This window comes from Ceratotherium simum, chromosome 23 (genome assembly GCF_057802395.1).
Source record: "Ceratotherium simum simum isolate JZ-2026a chromosome 23, ASM5780239v1, whole genome shotgun sequence".
NCBI lineage: Eukaryota > Metazoa > Chordata > Mammalia > Perissodactyla > Rhinocerotidae > Ceratotherium > Ceratotherium simum.
The window spans coordinates 43,437,115-43,456,949 of record NC_141922.1 but is presented as its reverse complement, the minus strand read 5'-3'; the positions used below and the strand labels follow the sequence as shown (position 1 = coordinate 43,456,949).

The following is a 19,835-nucleotide window of genomic DNA, read 5'->3' as shown; positions in this document are numbered from 1 at the left end:
CCTTATTAGGTTGAGGTACTTTCAAAGGAGGAATTTTTTTTTTTTTTTTTTTGTGAGGGGAACTAGCCCTGAGCTAACATCTGATGCCAATCCTCCCCTGTTTTCTTGAGGAAGATTGGCCCTGGGCTGACATCCATACCCATCTTCCCCTACTTTATATGGGACGCCGCCACAGCATCGCTTAACAAGCGGTGCGTTGGTGCGTGCCTGGGATCAGAACCGGCGAACCCCGGGCCACCGAAGGGGAGTGCGCACACCTAACCGCCTGCGCTACCGGGCCAGCCCCCAAAGGAAGAATTTTTAAAGGAGGACATGACCAGAGAGAGTAGAAGGTGAGGAAGGAGAGATGAGTGTGGATTTCAAGGAGTCTGGCTGTAAAGGGAATCAAGGTCTAAGGCAGCAACTAGAAAAGCATGCGGTTGTACCAGAGGGAGAAACTTATGTGCATTATGAGGTGGAAACACTGATTGTTCTGCAACCTCTGGCTGGAACACTAGTCATAGTTAGGGAAGTAGTAGGAGAAAAAACTGAAAAGGTGAGTCAAGGCCATATTTTAGAGGGCCCTGAAAACCATTTAGGTGAGTTTTCATTTATTTCAGTAGGCATTGGGGAGCCACTAAAGATTTGTGAACAGAAAGTGCCTAATCATAGTTATGTTTGAAGAATATTCATCTGGCATTTGCTGGAATTGGAGGAGAGTCTAAAGCCAGAGATGTCAATTAGCAGGCTATTGCAGTAAAATCATAAGGAAGGGATGGATACAGAGAAATCAGTGGATTTGGTGTAATGGTCTCATCTCTAGAGCAGGGGGTTTGTGTTGCAGGGGATGTTATATACTTATAGTTCAATGTGAATGGTGTTCCCTGAGCTATAAACCAGACTCTAGTATTGGTTCTGCTGATTGGAAGAATAGGTTGATATTTTCAGAAATGGGGAAGTTAGGAGGAGATACTGGTTGACCAGAGGAAACTAAATGCGGTTCCTTTGTCTTAGCAACATGACTTCTATATATGTCCACTATTTCTCTCAAGGCCCAGGTCAGTATTCATTTTTTTTAAACTTTCATTAAGAACATTCTTCTCAAATTGGTCATTTTGCTTTCACATAATCCTAGACCTTAAATAAATTTTTTATACTTATTTTCTGATTGTTTTCCGGTATGTTCAGTTTTATTCCATCTTGATAAAGACCTCCTTGAGGGCTGTGGCCATGTCTTTTCTTTTTTCCTGTCTAGTGCTTTGGTCAGCCTGCAGTGTATGATCAATAAATGTTTATTAGATGAATGAATATTACTTTATTTTCCCCATTCCATAGCTTTGCTGTTTTATAAAACCATACTAGTTCACATTTATACTCTGGCCTCAGATTCTTCTAGTTTCTTTTGAGTTTGATGTCAAGGAATGTCTTGGAAGGATCTCATTGTTCTCCTTAGTATTAATTACAAAAGTTATCTGCTGAAATGTTGTTTTTCCTTGGTAATCTGTATGAAGCAATAACATCCACAAATTTTTCTAAACTCTTCCTCTTTTACCATCACCTAGGATGATGGGTTCCTTTTGTTTCCTCTATGACTTAACAACATAAAGTAATGTACTGTCTTTTATTTGCACAAGTTCATTCTTCTGTACATGTTGATTTTTAATCTTTTTAAGAGCCCCAGTTTTTTAATCCTTGTTTTTTAAAAATTAACGTCAAAAGTAATCATGCAGATTATAACAAACTATGAAGTAAAAAATGAAACTCCGGGTCCGGCCCAGTGGCGCAAGTGGTTGAGTGCGCGCACTCTGCTGCGGTGGCCCAGGGTTCACCAGTTCAGATCCCAGGCGCACACCGGCACACTGCTTGTCAAGCCATGCTGTGGCAGCATCCCATGTAAAGTGGAGGAAGGTGGGCACGGATGTTAGCCCAGGGCCAGTCTTCCTCAGCAAAAAAAGAGGAGGATTGGCAGATGTTAGCACAGGGGTGATCTCGTCACACACACACACAACAAAAATGAAAATCCTTCCGTCCCATTCCTCAGAGATCACCACTGTTAGCAATATATTTCCAGATATTATTTTTTGGCCCGACCGTATATATATACATTTAAAAAACAACCACCAAAAAACCTAGGGTAACAGTATACATGAAATTTTGCATTTTGCTTTTTTTGTTTTTCATAATAATTTATTTAATTAATACTTACTGAAAGACAATTTCTAATTTTTTGCTATTAAAACAACATGCTGCAGTTAAAACCCTTGTATGTGTGTCTTTATACATTTATGCTAGTATATTTGTAGGCTAGATTACTAGAAATGGGATTGTCTTGGGGTATTTAAAATTTTTAATGGTTCTGGCAAATTGCCTTCTGAAAAAGTATAACAGTTTATATTCTCTCCAAGAGTACAATTTTACTACACCCTCATCTATATTAATGCTCTTGTTTCATCGTAATTTTAGTAACCCACGTCTTCTTGATTATTTAAGTGAATAACTAGTGTTGAAAATTAGAGGCTAAGCTTTTTCATTCTTCTTTAACATTGTGGTATTTTCATGGGTGGTAAGAACAAACTCAGAAAAGAGAAATCAGGTAATGCTGATGTTCATAGGCTATGTCCTAGGTGACTCTTCTGTCTTTTCCAGCTTGAAATACCTCTGGACGCCTTACGTGTGCATGCTGGCGGCATTTGGTGTGTGTTCTCCTGAACTTTGGATGACGCTTTTCAAGTGGCTTCGCTTGCGAACTGTACACCCAGTATTGTTGGTGAGTCACTGTTATTTTGTGTTAAATACTTGTTTCTCTTCCAGGTATGTAAATGGAAACCACATTGAATACAATTGAAATAGCATGACTAAATCACAGTATGACTTACAGGTAGAAAAAGAGATCCTGTGGAAAACTTTTTTTTTTTTCTCATTATAAAAGTAATGCATTTCAATGCTGACAAAAAAAATAAAAGGTAAAAATAAAGGGAATCAATAATGTGAGAGGCTATCAAGAATTAATTTTTATAACATCTTTGTTGGTTTGATTTAAAACTGTGATATGTTTTCAACGTGAATAGAATATTTTCACTGTGCCTGCTATGTGCAATGTGCTTAGAATACAAAGGTAAATAAAACATGATTAATTTCATCAAGTAGATTACAGTCTCCTGATCAAAAAAACAGATAATAAGAAGTATTAATAGGGTGCTGTTGAAACACAGAGAAGGGCTACTTAATTCAGCTTTTTTAGGGATTCAAAGAAGACTTTCCAAACTGAGATTTGAAAGATGATGAGTTATTAGTCAAATAAAGGGGAAAAAAGGGTATTCATGGTAGAAGGAATAAACACAGGTAGGCAAAGAACACAATGTAATCAAAGTAAAAACAGAGGCAAAGATGAAGTGTGATATATTTAGTTTTGTTGGCACATAAAATGTGAGATGAGGTGTTCAAGAAATGAGACTGGAGAAGTCAAGGACGGTAAGGTCACGGAGGCCTCTCAGTGGCATGTGGAGGCAGTAGGAAGGCGCTGAGATGTTATGCGGGGGCGTGAGAGAGTCAGACTTACATTTTCTCTCAGCTCACCTTTCAGTTCTGTGAAGGATAGGCTTAAGGGTGACAGACTCGAGCCAGGAAGGAGGCTGTCACCCAGGTGCAGGCCATGGTGGATGGAAGTGATAAAAGCTTCAGTTTATTGAGGGCTCACTATGCGTCAGGTACTGTTTGAAGCATTTCGCATGCTATTTATGCTTACAAGGACCCTATTGGCTAAGTTTTATTATCTGTATTTTATAGACAAAGAAACTAAGGCTTAAACTGGTTAAATAACTTGCCTGAGATTACATAGCTTATAAGAGTAGAAACCATGATTCATACCCAGGTTTTTCTGACTCCAAAGCCCATTCAATTAATATTATGCTATACTGGAGTGAAAAAAATAGTTAGAAAAGAAGATTAATAAGACTTAGTGCTTGGGACTAAGTATGGGAGAATGAGGAAGAGGGAGGAATCATAGATGTTTCTTGGGTTTCTGGTTTGTATGACTATGGATCCTGGAGTCACCGACAGACATGGGACAGTAGGAAGAAGAACAGGTTTTAGCAGGAAGATGATGAATAATTATCTTTAATAATAGTCATGTGGTATTTTGGCAGTCTTTTTCCAGAGGAATTTATATGTTCTTATTTTAGCATGCTAGTATATTGATATATATTAATTCATTGTCTTTATGTTGTTGTTGTTCTTAGCTTTTTAGGTAGCAGTTCCGTGTCCTTTGTAAGCTCTTCATAACTTAAGTTCCTGGCAAAATTGTCAAATATTGATTTTCTATTTGAAATATTACTATGAGTGTTACCTTTTTTATGTTCTGCTTTAAATTTGAATAGTAAATATGTATGTCTCACTTTACCTTCAGCATAATTTGTCTTAAATTCGTTAGTCTTCACCCATCTCACTCTGTGAACTAGGTTCCGTGCTGACGTCAATTTCTCTGACTGAAATTATTATAATTATAAGAATCTGTGATTGATCATAAAGTCAGTGTCTAGTACCTCTAAAGTACATTATTATTATTATTATTATTTTTGGTGAGGAAGGTTGGCCCTGGGCTAACATCTGTTGCCAATCTTCCTCTTTTTGCTTGAGGAAGGTTGTCTCTGAGCTAACATCCTTGCCAATCTTCCTCTATTTTGTATGTGGGACGCTGCCACAGCATGGCTTGACAAGTGGTGTGTAGGTCCGCGCCTGGGATCCAGGCCTGCAAACCCCAGGCTGCTGGAGTGGAGCATGCAAACTTAACCACCATGCTACCAGGCCAGCCCCTAAAGTACATTCTGGAATGTATTTATCCATAACCATTTTTGTTTTAATATTTTAGGCTCTTATTCTGAGCATGGCTGTGCCCACTATAATAGGTCTCAGCTTATGGAAAGAGGTAAGAAAATCAGATTTTTATATTATTAAAATGTACTTTATCTACAATGTACTGATAAATTTATATATGTGTGCAGTATACTTATATTGAGACACTATTCTAACAAAATAAAGTGTGATATTCTTAGGAACTTTTTTTTTCTCATTACGAACATGATAGAAGAGCTAAAACCTTTTTAGAATGCCATCTGATGCAATTTTCTGTAGTCTAATGCTATTATTAATTCGATTTATAATTGGCAAAAGAAATTGCTGAATAAATAAATGTTAATATTAGAAAGTATTTTGGCAACTCCAAAATTTAAATATTTATAAAATAATATAAATTCTTTGGCTTATCATAATGTAACATGGAACTAATTGCCAATAAATCTGTGAATTATTTGACCTGATATTTATTTATTTATTTTTAGTATGTATGTACATGAAAGATACAACTGATGATTAATTGTTTGGTAATGGTAAAATTATTTATTGAGTTTAGGCAGTAAATTAACCATAAAATAGATTATTTAGAATATTTGGACCAAGAAGAATGAGCAGGTCACTGAAAGAAAGTAAATAGATCCATAACATTTTTTCCATGAGAACAGTATTGTAATATTGCTTGCCTTAAGGTAGTCTCTTAGGTTTTTGAAATACTCTAGAACAGTTTTAAACTTATACACACTTTTTGGGAATTTTGTTTGCATTTTAGTTTTTTCCAAGATTAATGACAGAATTAACGGAACTTCAAGAATTTTATGACCCAGATACAGTGGAACTTATGACCTGGATAAAGTAAGAATTGAACTGCCCAAGACTGTTTTTAAGCTATTAATTAATCATTGCGTGCTATCTAATGGATTCAGGGGAAATAATAAATTAATGCTTTTCCAATTTCTTCTCATAAAACTCAGGAATTTTACCCTGTGTTTTTACGGGTATTTAGTTTTTGATTGGATTTATAATTCTAATTTTCTAATTGAACTCTTCTCTGTTTAAAATATAGCATTAATAAGTTTGAAATTTGAGACTCTCTGCATCAAACACTTAGAAATGTGGAATAAAAAGGGACAAATATCCTTTTATTTAAATAATCAAGAGGATGTTTCTTTTGCCCTGGGTTGGAGGTGGGTGAGTGGTGGATTGCTCGTCTCGGTAACCAAGGTTAATTTTATTAATTAATTTTAATACCCACACAGATTTTAATGCCCACGCAGGATGGGAGATGTGGTCTTGGACTTACAGAAGCAGGGAATTGTAATTGAGACACCGTTTTCCCTCCTCCAACACACGCATATATAACTAAGGGACCCGGAAAGGGCTGCACTATCAGTGAAAGGATGGACTAGCAAAATATCCCTCAAGAGTAGAGAAAGATGATAAGAAAGCCTGTCTTTCCTTGGTCTCAGCTCTTGGTCCAAAAAAAAAGTCTCTGAATTTGTAGCAATGGATCTGAATTCGCGTGAGTTTGTAGTTTGAAATTACTCTTATCTAATCCAGGAAGCCCCAAATCAAGAAATTAGCATAAAAAATGGCCCTGGAGTGGTCTGGAGTGCCTGATATATCCTCAGCCCAGGCTACACAAGATTCCACAAATAAAGCTTCATCAAGATGAGCTCTAAAATTACAAAACACTTGAGGAAACAGTCTAACACAGCAAGCATCAGCTGTTGTCTGTGATGAACAGCAGAACTACACCTCCAGCAATTTCTGATAATAAAATTTGTATCAGTTGGTTTTTGCTGCATAACAGACTACTGCAAAACTTAGTGGCTTACAAACGAGAAGCGTTTGTTATTTTGCACCATTTTGAGGGTCAGCTGAGTGGGGGCAGTGGAGAGGATTCTTCTGGTCTCGGCCAGCTCAGCTGGGACTGGATAGTTTGGCATAGCCTCTCACATGTCTAAGGTTGGGTAGGTGTCAGCCGAGGGGATGAAACTGACTTGGCCATGTGCCCCTCATCATCCAGCCCAGATTAGCCTGGGCTTCTTCCCAAGGTTGCGGTTGTAGAGTTCCCAAGAACAGCAGAAGAGGATAAGTCTCAGTGTCAAACGTGTTCTAAGTCTCTGCTCACGTTATGTTTGCTGTTGTTCTGTTGGCCAGAACAAGTCACATGACCAGGACAAGTGTTCCTCCCAAGAGCATAGCTATAGGGAGAAGACTCATTGCAGCCATTTTTGCGATGGCTAGAGACTAACAAATAACTACATTGAAAATTATTCAAGACATAGGAGAAGAAACTAAAACATGAAAGAGGAATGAAACACTATCAAAAAAGGCTGAGAAAATAGGGGAAAAAAAGACAAAAAGTGTTTCTAGAAACAACCAATAGGTTTATAGAATAGGTATATAAAAATGAGAATATACTATATATTTATTTACTATAAGGTCTTGTTACTGTAATGAATTTACTATAAGGTCTTGTTACTGTAATGACACCCCTCATATGTATAAAAACTGTTTTTTTAGATCACCCTTAACTATTGCCCGTTAATACTTTTTGTGAATTATATTTCCCATTGTGGAACACTGACTATGTAGCTTTGTGTTGTCATTAACAAAAGAGGGAGTTACATCTGAGTGTGTGATTTACCACAATATTTTCAAAAGCAGCAAAGGCCTGAACATTGGACATTGTACATCAGACAATTGGATATTTATGTTACTGTAGTGTAATTATTCTGTTTCATGTTTGTTTCCCCATTAATGAGTACTGCCTGAGGACAATGGCTGTGTACCATCTTTTTATTTCCAGAGCTTGACACTATCCCTAGCATGTAGTAGGGGGTTGCTGAATGTTGAGTACAGGGAGTGAACAAATAAATGAAGGCATTGGAGCAGCCCTTTGGGACCTGCTTCTAGGTTTCCTAGTCTTGTAAGTGGCATCTATCTGGGGCTTTGGATCATGGTTCAGAGTATCACCATTGGGTTGACCACACTATATAAAATAGTATATTCCATTACCCTGCATTATTTTTTAATAGCATTATTACCACCTGACCTATTTGTTTGTTGTCTTCCCTCTGCTCCCTCTCAAAAGCAGAGATCTTGTCTCCACCACCCCCTTTAAAAAATTTCTGTATCTTCAGCCCAGGAGATAGTTCCTGGCACATAGTAGGTGCTCAGTTTTTTTTTTTAATGAATCCATTAATGAAATGAATTGAAAGCTGACATTGAAACTCAAGTGTACAATACATTGTAAGTTGCTTGGTATTTCAGAGTTGATATAGATCAGTGATCTAAATAGTATACTTACCTTTTCAATGTGTAAATCTTGATGGTTCTTTGCAGAAGGCAAGCTCCCGTTGCAGCTGTGTTTGCAGGGAGTCCACAGTTAATGGGTGCGATTAAATTATGCACTGGATGGATGGTGACAAGCTTGCCTCTTTATAATGATGATGATCTTCTCAAGAGAAATGAAAATGTAAGGCATTTTAGATTTACGTTTGAATCTTTTTTATGTCACTCTTTAGTACAGTTCTGTAGTGATGCCTGTGTTCCTGGTTAGCTAGGAAAATCCAAACAATTTTTGAAGAGTTATTTAGCTTTAGTTTTTCAAAAGCTGTATAATACATTTAACCAAGAGGAGAGCCAAAATCAAGATATTAAGTTCTTTGTTTTATAAATAGTGTTGATATGTTTCTAGGAGAAACACTTAATTTTCCCCAAAGGTTCAAGGGAACTGATGTGTAATATTTCACAAAGAGAAACATTCTTTTTGAAAATACCATTGTTCTCAATCAAATTATTGAAGGAAGGCTGTTAATTAATGTCTTGATACACTTTGTATTTCTAAGGTAAAATTCTATTTCATTGTGATTTATTTTTCAGTATGGGCTGTTATTAGTAACTTAGTATAACATTAGAATGGTACCTAATTACTTATTGTTCAGAGAATATATTATTTTGAATGTTTGGTATGGATTTAAATGGTAACTCCATATATGGAGGCAAAGACCAACTGAATCTGAATTCTATATATTCTATTTTTCAATTTAAAAGAATTTCATATAGGTTTTTTTTGTGTGTGTGTGAGGAAGATCAGCCCTGAACTAACATCCATTGCCAATCCTCCTCTTTTTTGCTGAGGAAGATGGGCCCTGGGCTAACATCCGTGCCCATCTTCCTCACTTTATATGGGACGCCGCCACAGCATGGCTTGATAAGCAGTGTGTCGGTGCGCGCCTGGGATCTGAACCTCCGAAACCCCGGGCTGCCAAAGCGGAGCGTGAGCACTTAACCTCTGCGCCACCGAACTGGCCCCTTCATATAGTAGTTAAATATACTCTAAGCTAAGGAGGAAGGACAGCAATATAGAAGTTCCGCTCTGGTATGGAGGTTAGACCCTAAGAAGGCAGACTCTGGAACTGGACTCAATAACTACCTTTGCAGGTACTCGCTTTGTGACCTTAAGCAAGTTTTTTTTTTTTTTGGATTTCCACAATGCCTTTTTTTTAAATTGAGGTATGATTAACTTATAACATTATATTAGTTTCAGTGTACAACATAGTGATTTGATGTTTGTATATATTACAAAGTGATCACAATAAGTCTAGTTAACATCCATTACCATATGTTGTTTCAAATTTTTTTTTCTTGTGATAACTATAAGGTCTACTCTCTTAGCAACTTTCAAATATACAATACAGTATTAACTGTAGTCACCATGCTGTACATTACATCCCCATGACTCATTTATTTTATAACTGGATTGCTTTGGGTAGTATGGACTTTGTGTGTGTGTGTGTGTGTGTGTGTGTGTGTGTGTGTGTGTGAGGAAGATCAGCCCTGAGCTAACATCCATGCCAGTCCTCCTCTTTTTGCTGAGGAAGACCGGCCCTGAGCTAACATCTATTGCCAATCCTCCTCCTTTTTTTTTCCATTTTTCTCTCCAAAGCCCCAGTAGATAGTTGTACGTCATAGTTGCACATCCTTCTAATTGCTGTATGTGGGACGCCGCCTCAGCATGGCCGGACAAGCGGTGTGTTGGTGCGCACCCAGGATCTGAACCCGGGCCGCCAGTAGCGGAGCATGCGCACTTAACCGCTAAGCCACGGGGCCGGCCCCTTGGACATTTTAATAATGTTAATTCTTCCAATCCATGAGAATGAATATCTTTCCATTTATTTGTGTCTTCTTCAATTTCTTTAATTTTGAGCAAGTTTCTGAATCTGGAAGTAGTAATAATTCTCACCTCCTAGTTGTGAGAATTAAATGAGATAATGCACTATGCCTGAAACATAGTCAAATTTAAATGTTAGCTATTATTATATACTATTTAATTGTATTCGTAGGTGCACACACACATACACATACAAGCACACCAAGTACAAAGAGTTCAAAAGCAGGAGCAATCAGTTCTGCCTACAAAAATCCAAGTCTTCATAAAGGGCATTCCCTTGATCTGGGCTTTGAAGAATGAGTAGAAACTTGTTTGGAAAAAGAATACATGTGATTCTAGGCTGAAAAAGTAACATGAGCCATGAAATTTTTATGGCCATGAAACTAGAAAATAAAATGAGGCCAAATTCTGAAGGACCTGGAATGTCATGCTGAACAGTTTAGTCTTCCCATTGAGGCATTTGGAGTCATCAGAGACCCGTAATAAGCCTGGGAGTGGAATGCTTAGATCTGTTTTAGAGAGTTAATTATGGTCATAGCAGAGAGAAGAGACTGAAGTAGGGGAGAGGTCAGAGATGGGGAGATCTGCCTGGGAGTGATTTACCTGAGAGACAGCAGCTGCCTCTGATGAGTATTTGCTGTACATACTGCGAAAAGGTAGTGTCACTTAGACTGAATGTATATAGCATATTCCTGAACTTATTTTTTGTGGATTTAAACCAACCAACTCTGACAAGGCTTTGTTTTCTTTGTTGTCTTTTGATTAGTCTTTTTCCTAATATAGAATTTCAGAATCACTTATAATTAGGTGGGAGTTCTAATTAGGTTCTTTTTTTTTTTTTTTTTTTTTTTAAAGATTTTATTTATTTTATTTTTTTCCCCCAAAGCCCCAGTAGATAGTTGTATGTCACAGCTGCACATCCTTCTAGTTGCTGTATGTGGGACTCGGCCTCAGGATGGACGGAGAAGTGGTGCCTCGATGCACGCCCGGGATCAGAACCCGGGCCTCCAGCATCGCAGCGTGCGCACTTAACCACCAAGCCACAGGGCCGGCCCCAATTAGGTTCTAATTAAATTTAAACATTTTAGAGTTTTATGTAACTTGGTTATGAGAATAGGAACTGCATTTTTTTCCCCCAAACCTTTGTCTTTATGGTGTCTGGTACGTAGGAAGTACAGCATAAATTTGTTGTTAAATTAAAATTCAAATCGAACTCCATAAATGAAACCATATAATTTGAATTAGACACAATCTATAATTCATAACATGTGACTAATCTTTGTATAATATCCTAGGCTATTGATTCTCAAACCAGGGATAATTATGCCCCCAGGGGACATTTGGCACTGTCTGGAGACATTTTTGATAGTCACAACTGGAGGAGGGGTTCTACAGGCATCTAGTGGGTAGAGACCAGGAATACTGCTAAACACCCAACAACGCACAGAACAGCCTCCCTTCTGTCCCAAGAAGAATCATCTGTTCCAAAATGTTAGTAGTGCCGAGGTTGAGAAGCCTGGCCTTACTCTGTAGTAATGTTATTGCCATTGCGTAGTAGTGTTTTTTTTAATGCCCCAGAAGTATGTTACAGTTCCAAAAACTTAAAAATATGTGTAAAAAACTATAAATAGGTATAGGCTGGATAGGATAAAAACCGTTCCTGTTGAAACTTATTTAGCGGAGGGAAATGAGTGAGAAACTTCTTCTTGTTTGTTAACGTTCTGTGGAGTATCTCTGGCATGTCAATGGACACCTAAAGGTGCTGGACAGACAGCAACCATAGCATGTAGTAGGTGGCTACTGAACATTCTGCAAATAGATTGGGATTGTGTCCAGTTAGATTTCAAATCTCAGTATTTTCAGGACAAAAAGTATGTGATACCTTCTGGCCTAACATTTGTGATTTTATTATGTTCTGAAGGGTAACAAGAGCTGGACCAGTGTTAGCGTTTCAGAAGAACTGAAAAACCTTATCATCTAATAAGATTCAGAGCTTATAATCTAATAAGGTCAGCAAAATTGTAATGAAAAACACCATGGACTCAAAACATGAGTTTTAAGCATCCCTGCTCATTCAGTATTTTGTGACAATGGCCAAATTATTTTTAACCTTGCTGACTTATCTCATGTATAAAACAAATATAAAATACTCTGATACATGGTAATAAAAAAGATTAAAGGAACTATTATACTCAATAATAAAAAGAGAAACCAATTAAAAAGTGGGCAAAGGCCACTTACAACAACATAGATGAATCTTGAGGGCATTATGCTAAGTGAAATAAGTCAGCGAAAGACAGATGCTGAATGATATCACTTATATGTGGAATCTGAAAAAGCTGAACTCAAAGAAACAGAGTACAATGGTGGTTACTAGGGCCTGGGGGTTGGGGGAAATGGGGAGATGTTGGTCAAAGGGTACAAACTTCCCTTGGTGAATATAGCTAGTAATACTGTATTTTATACTTGAAAGTTGCTAAGGGAATAGATCTTAAATGTTCTCACCATAAAAAAAAATGGTGATTATATGTGACATGATGCAGGTGTTAGCTAACCTTGGTGTGGTAATCATTTTGTAGTATATAAGTGTATTAAATCAACATGTTGTATACCTTAAACTTACACAATGTTATGTGTCAGTTATATCTCAATAAAGCTGGGGGTGGGGAATGGGCAAAGGACTTGAATGGATGCTTCTCCAAAGAAGATAGACAAATGGCCAATAGTATATGAATATCAGCTTCCTAAGGGCAGGAATCAAGTCTTAGTGAATATCTTTATTTTCCATAGATGGTACTCAGTATTAAGAACTTAGTAGATGCTCAATGTACAGTTTTGATTCACAGAAGTTTTAAAATCACTGTTTTAATTATATTCTTTCAGATCTATCAAATCTATTCAAAGCGATCTGCTGAGGATATTTATAAAATACTGACATCCTACAAGGCTAATTACCTAATTGTAGAGGATGCTATCTGCAATGAGGTGGGAACCATGAGAGGCTGTAGGGTTAAAGACTTATTAGACATTGCAAATGGCCATGTAAGTAACCATTTGGAAAGTTAAATCTTTTTGAGAAAAATGATTTTATTTAAACTTGTAATCTTCAAACTTTATTTTTGGAATTTAACTAAGAATATAATGAAAAGTTATATAACAATGAGGGGAGCTTATTAAAAGTAGTTGGAAGTATTTTTTCAATGTACAAAAGAAAAGTTGGGCATTTTTGCAAAAAAAAAAAAATTTTACCAATATCTAGATTCCTTATTCATTGCCTGTACTTGTGCATATTCAACATTTATAAGCAAAAGATGGCATAATTTCATTTGAATGATGATTTTAACTCATTATAATAATCTAAAGAGCAGTTGCATTGCTATATTCTTATGTTGAGAAATTTCTTGTAATTTGATACATATCTAGAAAAATTGCATACTAAATTACCACAGTCCTATACATTGAGTCCCTGTTAGTCACAAAAATTAGTGTATTCAGAGCCACTTTAGTTGTTAGGATTTAGCTGTATCTTAATTTTTCATTGATTTCAGGTATTTTACCAAGCTTTCTTACTTGTCAGCCTGCAAGGTACATACTGTATATCTGGCAACTAAGAAGACTGACAGAGAAGTTGGTATATCTGGTAATTAGTGTTGTCTAGCAATGGGTGCTTTTACTTACTCCTGGGAAGGTTGGGGATGGAGGACTTTAGGGAAAGTTTAGTAGGTCATTCTGAGTTGGAGCACATATTCTATTCAGGTTGCAGCCAAGACTTTTGTCTGTTCCTTCCTAAATAATTAGCTCTTTGTCTTATCATCCCAGACCAGTTGGAGGTGATGAATTAGTTTTATAATTTCCATCTTTCTCTTTCTTCATGACCCCTTAATTTTGTAATATAAACTTATTCTGTTTTCTGCTGCATGTATTTTGAATTTTCTCTCTTGGTACTTGATGTTGGTGATCTTTGGCTTAACGGGTGACAAAAATGAAATTTTATTAAACATCAGGTATTGGGTAATTACTACTACATTGCTCTCTGCTATCTGGAGCCTTTTTATTCTGCTCTTGGCTACCTTTTTGCTCCACTTTGAAGATTAGGTTACTTCTTTGATGTAATGCCAGGCACAAGGATTTAAAGCTAATCCATTCTTTTAAAGTTGGCTCTCTGACATCTTTCCTAGCCATTAGAGTAATATTTAGTGTTTTATTATAGCAAACCCTTCAAGCCAGCTAAGCTATCTTATTGAATATCATTAAAGTGAGAACGTAAAGATTTGCACTGAATAAGTCATAAAAACTTACTTGCTTACTAGATAATTGTGAGTCATTTCTACACAGGGAGAAGAGTTTGAGTGTACATTAAGAATATAGTATGTTTGGGGGCCGGCCCTGTGGCGTAGGGGTTAAGTGTGCACGCCTCCGCTGCTGGCGGCCCGGGATCGGATCCCAGGCGCACACCAACACACTGCTTGTCAGGCCGTGCAGTGGCAGCATCCCATATAAAGTAGAGGAAGATGGGCACGGATGTTAGCTCAGGGCCAGTCTTCTTCAGCAAAAAGAGGAGGATTGGCATGGATGTTAGCTCAGGGCTGATCTTCCTCAAAAAAAAAAAAAAAGAATATAGTATGTTCATTTCTCAGCCTTGGTAGGCTTCATCATGAGATTCTTCACAGGATTGATAATGGACTATGGAGGTATAGCCTTCTAAATTTTAGGATTAAATCTTTTAAAAATTGGAAGCACCTTATACTGGTTTCTCAATCTCAATGGGAAGCTCCAGAGTTTAGTAGACATGGTGACTCTTATGAAGAGGCTTCACATTTGCTAAACAATGTGAGATGTTTGCTAAATAATGTAAGATAGTCCATGTTTAGTAATAATATATTTTTTAATATAAATGTAATCACTTATATATTGATTGCATTTCTCCTATAAACGTAATAAGCTTTTTAATATTATGTTTTGTATCTTTTGATAGGTGGTTTGTGAAGAAGGTGACAAGTTAACCTACTCAAAATATGGGCGATTTTGTCATGAGGTCAAAATTAACTATTCTCCATATGTGAATTATTTCACTAGAGTATACTGGAACAGATCTTACTTTGTTTATAAAATCAACACTGTGATATCCTTTCAGTCTTGAAAAATAGCAAAGCCTTCATTTCAAAGACTTATACCACCTGAAGTAAAATGCAGTTTTCTTCAACCCACGTGGCATTTTTTGGAAATTAGAGTATGGACATTTGAAATGTTGCTGCTGCTTTTCCCCTCCTGCTGGTAACTGGATCCAGGGTTCTGTGAGGAGCGGAAGATCAGGGATTACTGTCCTTTGGTAAAATGTCAAGTCTGCCACTCGGCAATATTCCAGCTGGCTGTTTCCCTTACTGTGACGTGGTCTGTAAAGACTTTACCTTCTAAACTGTTGTAAAATTTTCCTCATGAATCTTCATTCTATCATAACACTGATCTTGAATTTGAATATGGTCAAGGGTATATCTCTTAAACATAACATTTAATAAATTCTTTAAGTGATATAGAATAGAAGGAAAGAATTATTCTTACACTCAAGGCAGTTTCTGAAGATACTTCATGGTTTATAACAGAAATGAAAGATGATAATAAAAAACTAATTTAAATGTTAGCTGAAAATATGTGGCATTTAAATTAAAATGGAAATTATATAAAGGAAAGTGATTTTTAAGGATATAAAGATATATCCAGATTTTCCATGATATTGCTCTCATCTGTTGCTTATATAAGTGAGCACTTTTTTCGTACTATATAGTGCATGATATTGCATTTTATTATCTTATGACTAAGTGATTAGCTTTTTTCCCTTATGCCCATAAATTTGATACCAATTTAATCATGATAAAACAGTAACTCTTGTTATCTATATATTTTTTAAAACAGACATTTAAAAGAATGTTGTTCAGGTTTTTAAAAAATATGGATATAGGGTGTATAATCTATTCACATGTTTTCTACTCAAATATTAAGTAAAAAATTAAATCTTTATCAGAATAAGAATATGTACACTAAAATGAGCAACAATTTCTGGAGATATGTGTGGATGCTGTTAAGCATACCTCTGCATACAGATATATTTATTACAAAACGCAAGTGCTATTGTTTATGAAACTGTGATATAGTCATCAAAATTAAGACAAAATGACAATTATAATAAATTTCATGGCACAGTTTCACAATCTAAATGCTATGTTCCTTTAAGTTAAATGTTTTCATATTTTTAATCATTTATTAAAAGATGTTTTAGAATGATTCATTTGGCCTTAGAGATTCAGGGTAGATGTCTCATTTTAATGAGATGGGTGTATGTTTAGTTTTATTCTATACACCTGTTTAGTGAACAGGTTTTCAAAATTTTCACTTGAGTGCTGTAAAAATTACAATTTCATTACTCTAAATTACTTCATTAAAGGGAGCAACTTTCCGTTATCTTTATTTTCTGTAATATATATATATTTTTTTAAAGTATAAAAGCACATGCATTCTTAGACTAGTTCTAGGATGCTTTGCCCATTTGGAGCTTAAGAATTGTTGGATGACAGTGTCATATATCTGGTGCATTAGTTTTATTGGTTCTCATTTCATGCTTTTATATAATTTTTAACAATTATATTAAGATCGCTGCAGGCAGGGTATTTCAGGTTCTCTGTACATCTTAATAGTGAGTCACTAGTATTTACCTTCAAGCCTTATGAAAATATTACCATAGTTACCTAAGTACACAGTGAATAGTCACATGGTAGTACTTGTGATCAGAGCATGGAAAACAAATGTAATTTAGAAGTCAGCTTGTATATTTTGAAAGGAAAATAGAAAAACCTTCTTTCCATGTAGCATGAAATATTTAATTGAATTTTTATTGATTTATATTATGATTCAATATGCTGAATTAGTTTTGATTATGTGTTTTTTGTGGTTTTTTTTGTTTTTTGACATTGGTAGTTGCTTTTGCTTCTGTCAACTTATTTCTTAAATAAAATAGATTTGGAGAAGCTTTTAATTGATTTTTTTAAATAATGAAATTTTCATTCAGCATCAGTTGAAAAGGAAGATGTGAGCTTTATTATAGAAATAATAATATTATATATGAGAGATAAGCTTATTTGCTTCTATTTTAACTGTAGTTAAAACAGTAGTACTAGAAAATTTTGAGTGAGGAGCATTTAATTAATTCCCTTACTTATTCATAAAGTAACAAATGATTCAGAATTCTGCAAGTAATTCCATTTGGGTAACTTACAGTTGTCATGTGTGACAATAGAGATCTGCTGTGAAAGGAGCCAAGTTTATGGTTTTTGGACAGAAGGATTTCTCGAAGAAATACAAAATATACTTTGCCCTTGATGTTGCAAAAGCATTGAAATAAGTGCCTTAACTTTACTTCAAAGTTTACTTTTTATTTTCCAAATATATTATCCATTTCTTTCTCTTCTGTAAGAAAATTTTGGTAACTTTTTCCTCATCATTAAGCACAGAGAAAGAATCCTCACTAGGCTTCTTTCTCTGTTAATTTTAATTCATTAGTAAGCAAGTCTTTGTGAAGGGTAGCGATGGGATTTCTAGCCTGCTAAATTAATTTATTTAGCTTCCCAAATGCCAAACAATCCAACAAATAAAACTTAATTGATAAAGTATATGATATTGACTCTGCTGGTTTATATTTTTTCTAACTTTGGCGTCTGCGTCTTGGTGCTTTTTGTTAGACTGGTAGGGTTTTACAACCTAGGCAGTATGCATTGTGCTTCAGAACTAACTTTTTTCTTCATTACCTTCTATGTATATAGACAGCATGCTTTTTCAGGACATTAACCCAAATCGCCCATAGCCTCAACGTTGTGGCACCTTTCCGTACAGTCCGCATTGATTTAAGGAAAAGCAGAACCGGAGGTCAAAGAGTGTTACATGTTGCGGCTTAAAACTAAGGTTTTTTTTTTTTAAAAAAAAAGCTTATTAATTTCTCGAAGGGCGGATTGAATAGCCATCTTATTAAACTGTTTTGTTTTTGAGAAATTGTTTTTTGGCTGTTTCTATTTTTGAACTGTTAAAACATTTTGATGCCTTTTGTGGATAAAGGTAGTGCCTCTCTTTATAAAATCAGTGGGATTTCTAAAAGTTGTATGTAAGTCATTTTTTTGGTAAGCTTATTTTAAATGCATGAATATTTAAAGGGCATATATTATGAATTATTCTGTATATTTAAGAACCTTTTGTAAAGCAAATAACTACTTCCTGATTTACATCTCAATATATTTTCTCTTCATTTGTCCAGTTTTTAAAATATAGTCTCTATTGTTGCTATTTGCTAAGTTTTAGATCCCAATATGTATTAAAATTACAGCTCTGAAAAGTTACAAGTAAAATTGAAAAATTTCTTATTGAAATAATAGCTCATTATTAAGTTTCAAATGTGTAGAGTTAACACTTTAAATAAAATTAGATGTGAAAATTGCAAAGGAATATGTTTGACTCAACTATTTTCTGTCCATTAAGGTTTCTAAACATTATAGTTACTGGTTTTCCATAGTAAAAAAGGGCATTTTAGAACAAGATTTGCTGAATTTAGCATAAAGACATCTTTGAATCATTTCTGTTTATAAGTCGCTTAGAATTTGCAGTATTTTAATCTTGACATATATAATCCTATGTGCAGTTCTATAAGAGATACACTGAACATCTGACCACTAGATTTAATGGACTAATAGTATCAGAAAGAAACATGCATTCCAAACTTATAGTTTGAAATATCTCATAAACAACCCTTTCATAGTTTTAGTTAATAGCTTTGTACAGCTATTTAACAAAGATGAGTACAACTGCTTTATGTATGTTGACTTCTGAATCATATCTATGACAATGTATATTTAGATTAAATGTGCTCCTTCTGTAACTAAGGTTATGTCTTTGCAAAAGAATAGAAGTTAATTTCAATAAATATTAATTATTAATCCTTTAGAAGAGTTGGATTATAAACTAGTTTACTTCAGATTTTGTAACATTAAATGTACTTGTATCAAGAATGAAATTATTTATTTCATGCTTAATTACACTCCTTGTTTTGTTCCTATAATAAAACTTTTTAGAATTTTAAGTTGTCTTTTATTTATATATGAACCTTTTTCTGTTACACATTATTGAGATATAATTTATATACCATACAATTCACCCATTAAAAGTGTACAATTCAACAGTTTTTAGTATATTCACAGAGTTGTGCAATTATCACCACAATCAATTTTAGAACTTTTTCATCACCCCAAAAAGAAACCCCATACGTTTTAGCTGTTACCCCCATCCACTCCATTCTCAGGCAACTCCTATTAATACACTTTCTGTCTCTATATTTGCCTATTCTGGACGTTTCACATAAATGGCATCATATAATATGCAGTCTTTTGTGACTAGCTTCTTTTATTTAGTATAATGTTTTCAAAGTTCATGTTGTTGCATATATCCTTTTTTATTGCCAAATAGCGTTGCATTGTGTGGATATATCATACCACATTTTGTTTTATCCATTCATTCACGGACATTTGGTTTGTTTCTACGTTTTGGCTATTATGAATAATGCTGCTCTGAACATTCATGTGCAAGTTTTTGGTGGACATGCTTTCATTTTTCTTGGCTTTATGTCCCCTAACGTCTAGGGGTAGAATTTCTGGGTTGCGTGATTACTGTGATGATTGAGGAACTGCTAGCCTGGTTTTGAAAGTAGCTGCCCCATCTTACCATCTCTCCAGCGTGCATGAGGCTTCCAGTCTCCACATCCCCACCAACACTCGCTATCATCTTTCTTCTTGAT

The 19,835-nt window shown here is 35.4% G+C and overlaps 1 protein-coding gene across 3 annotated transcripts in view; it reads left to right on the top strand.

Annotated features, from left to right (window-relative positions):
• Window positions 1-19,124, top strand: part of DPY19L4 (dpy-19 like 4) — a 62,846-nt gene extending 43,722 nt beyond the window's left edge. For all 3 annotated transcript variants that reach the window (XM_087447646.1, XM_004431177.3, XM_087447645.1), the window contains 6 exons: window positions 2,626-2,746; window positions 4,847-4,903; window positions 5,600-5,682; window positions 8,179-8,311; window positions 12,893-13,051; window positions 14,985-19,124. In XM_087447646.1, coding sequence (XP_087303772.1) covers window positions 2,626-2,746; window positions 4,847-4,903; window positions 5,600-5,682; window positions 8,179-8,311; window positions 12,893-13,051; window positions 14,985-15,149 — 718 coding nt within the window. In that variant the 3' untranslated portion in view covers window positions 15,150-19,124. The remainder of the gene's footprint in view (window positions 1-2,625; window positions 2,747-4,846; window positions 4,904-5,599; window positions 5,683-8,178; window positions 8,312-12,892; window positions 13,052-14,984) is intronic.
• Window positions 19,125-19,835: the final 711 nt, after the last annotated feature.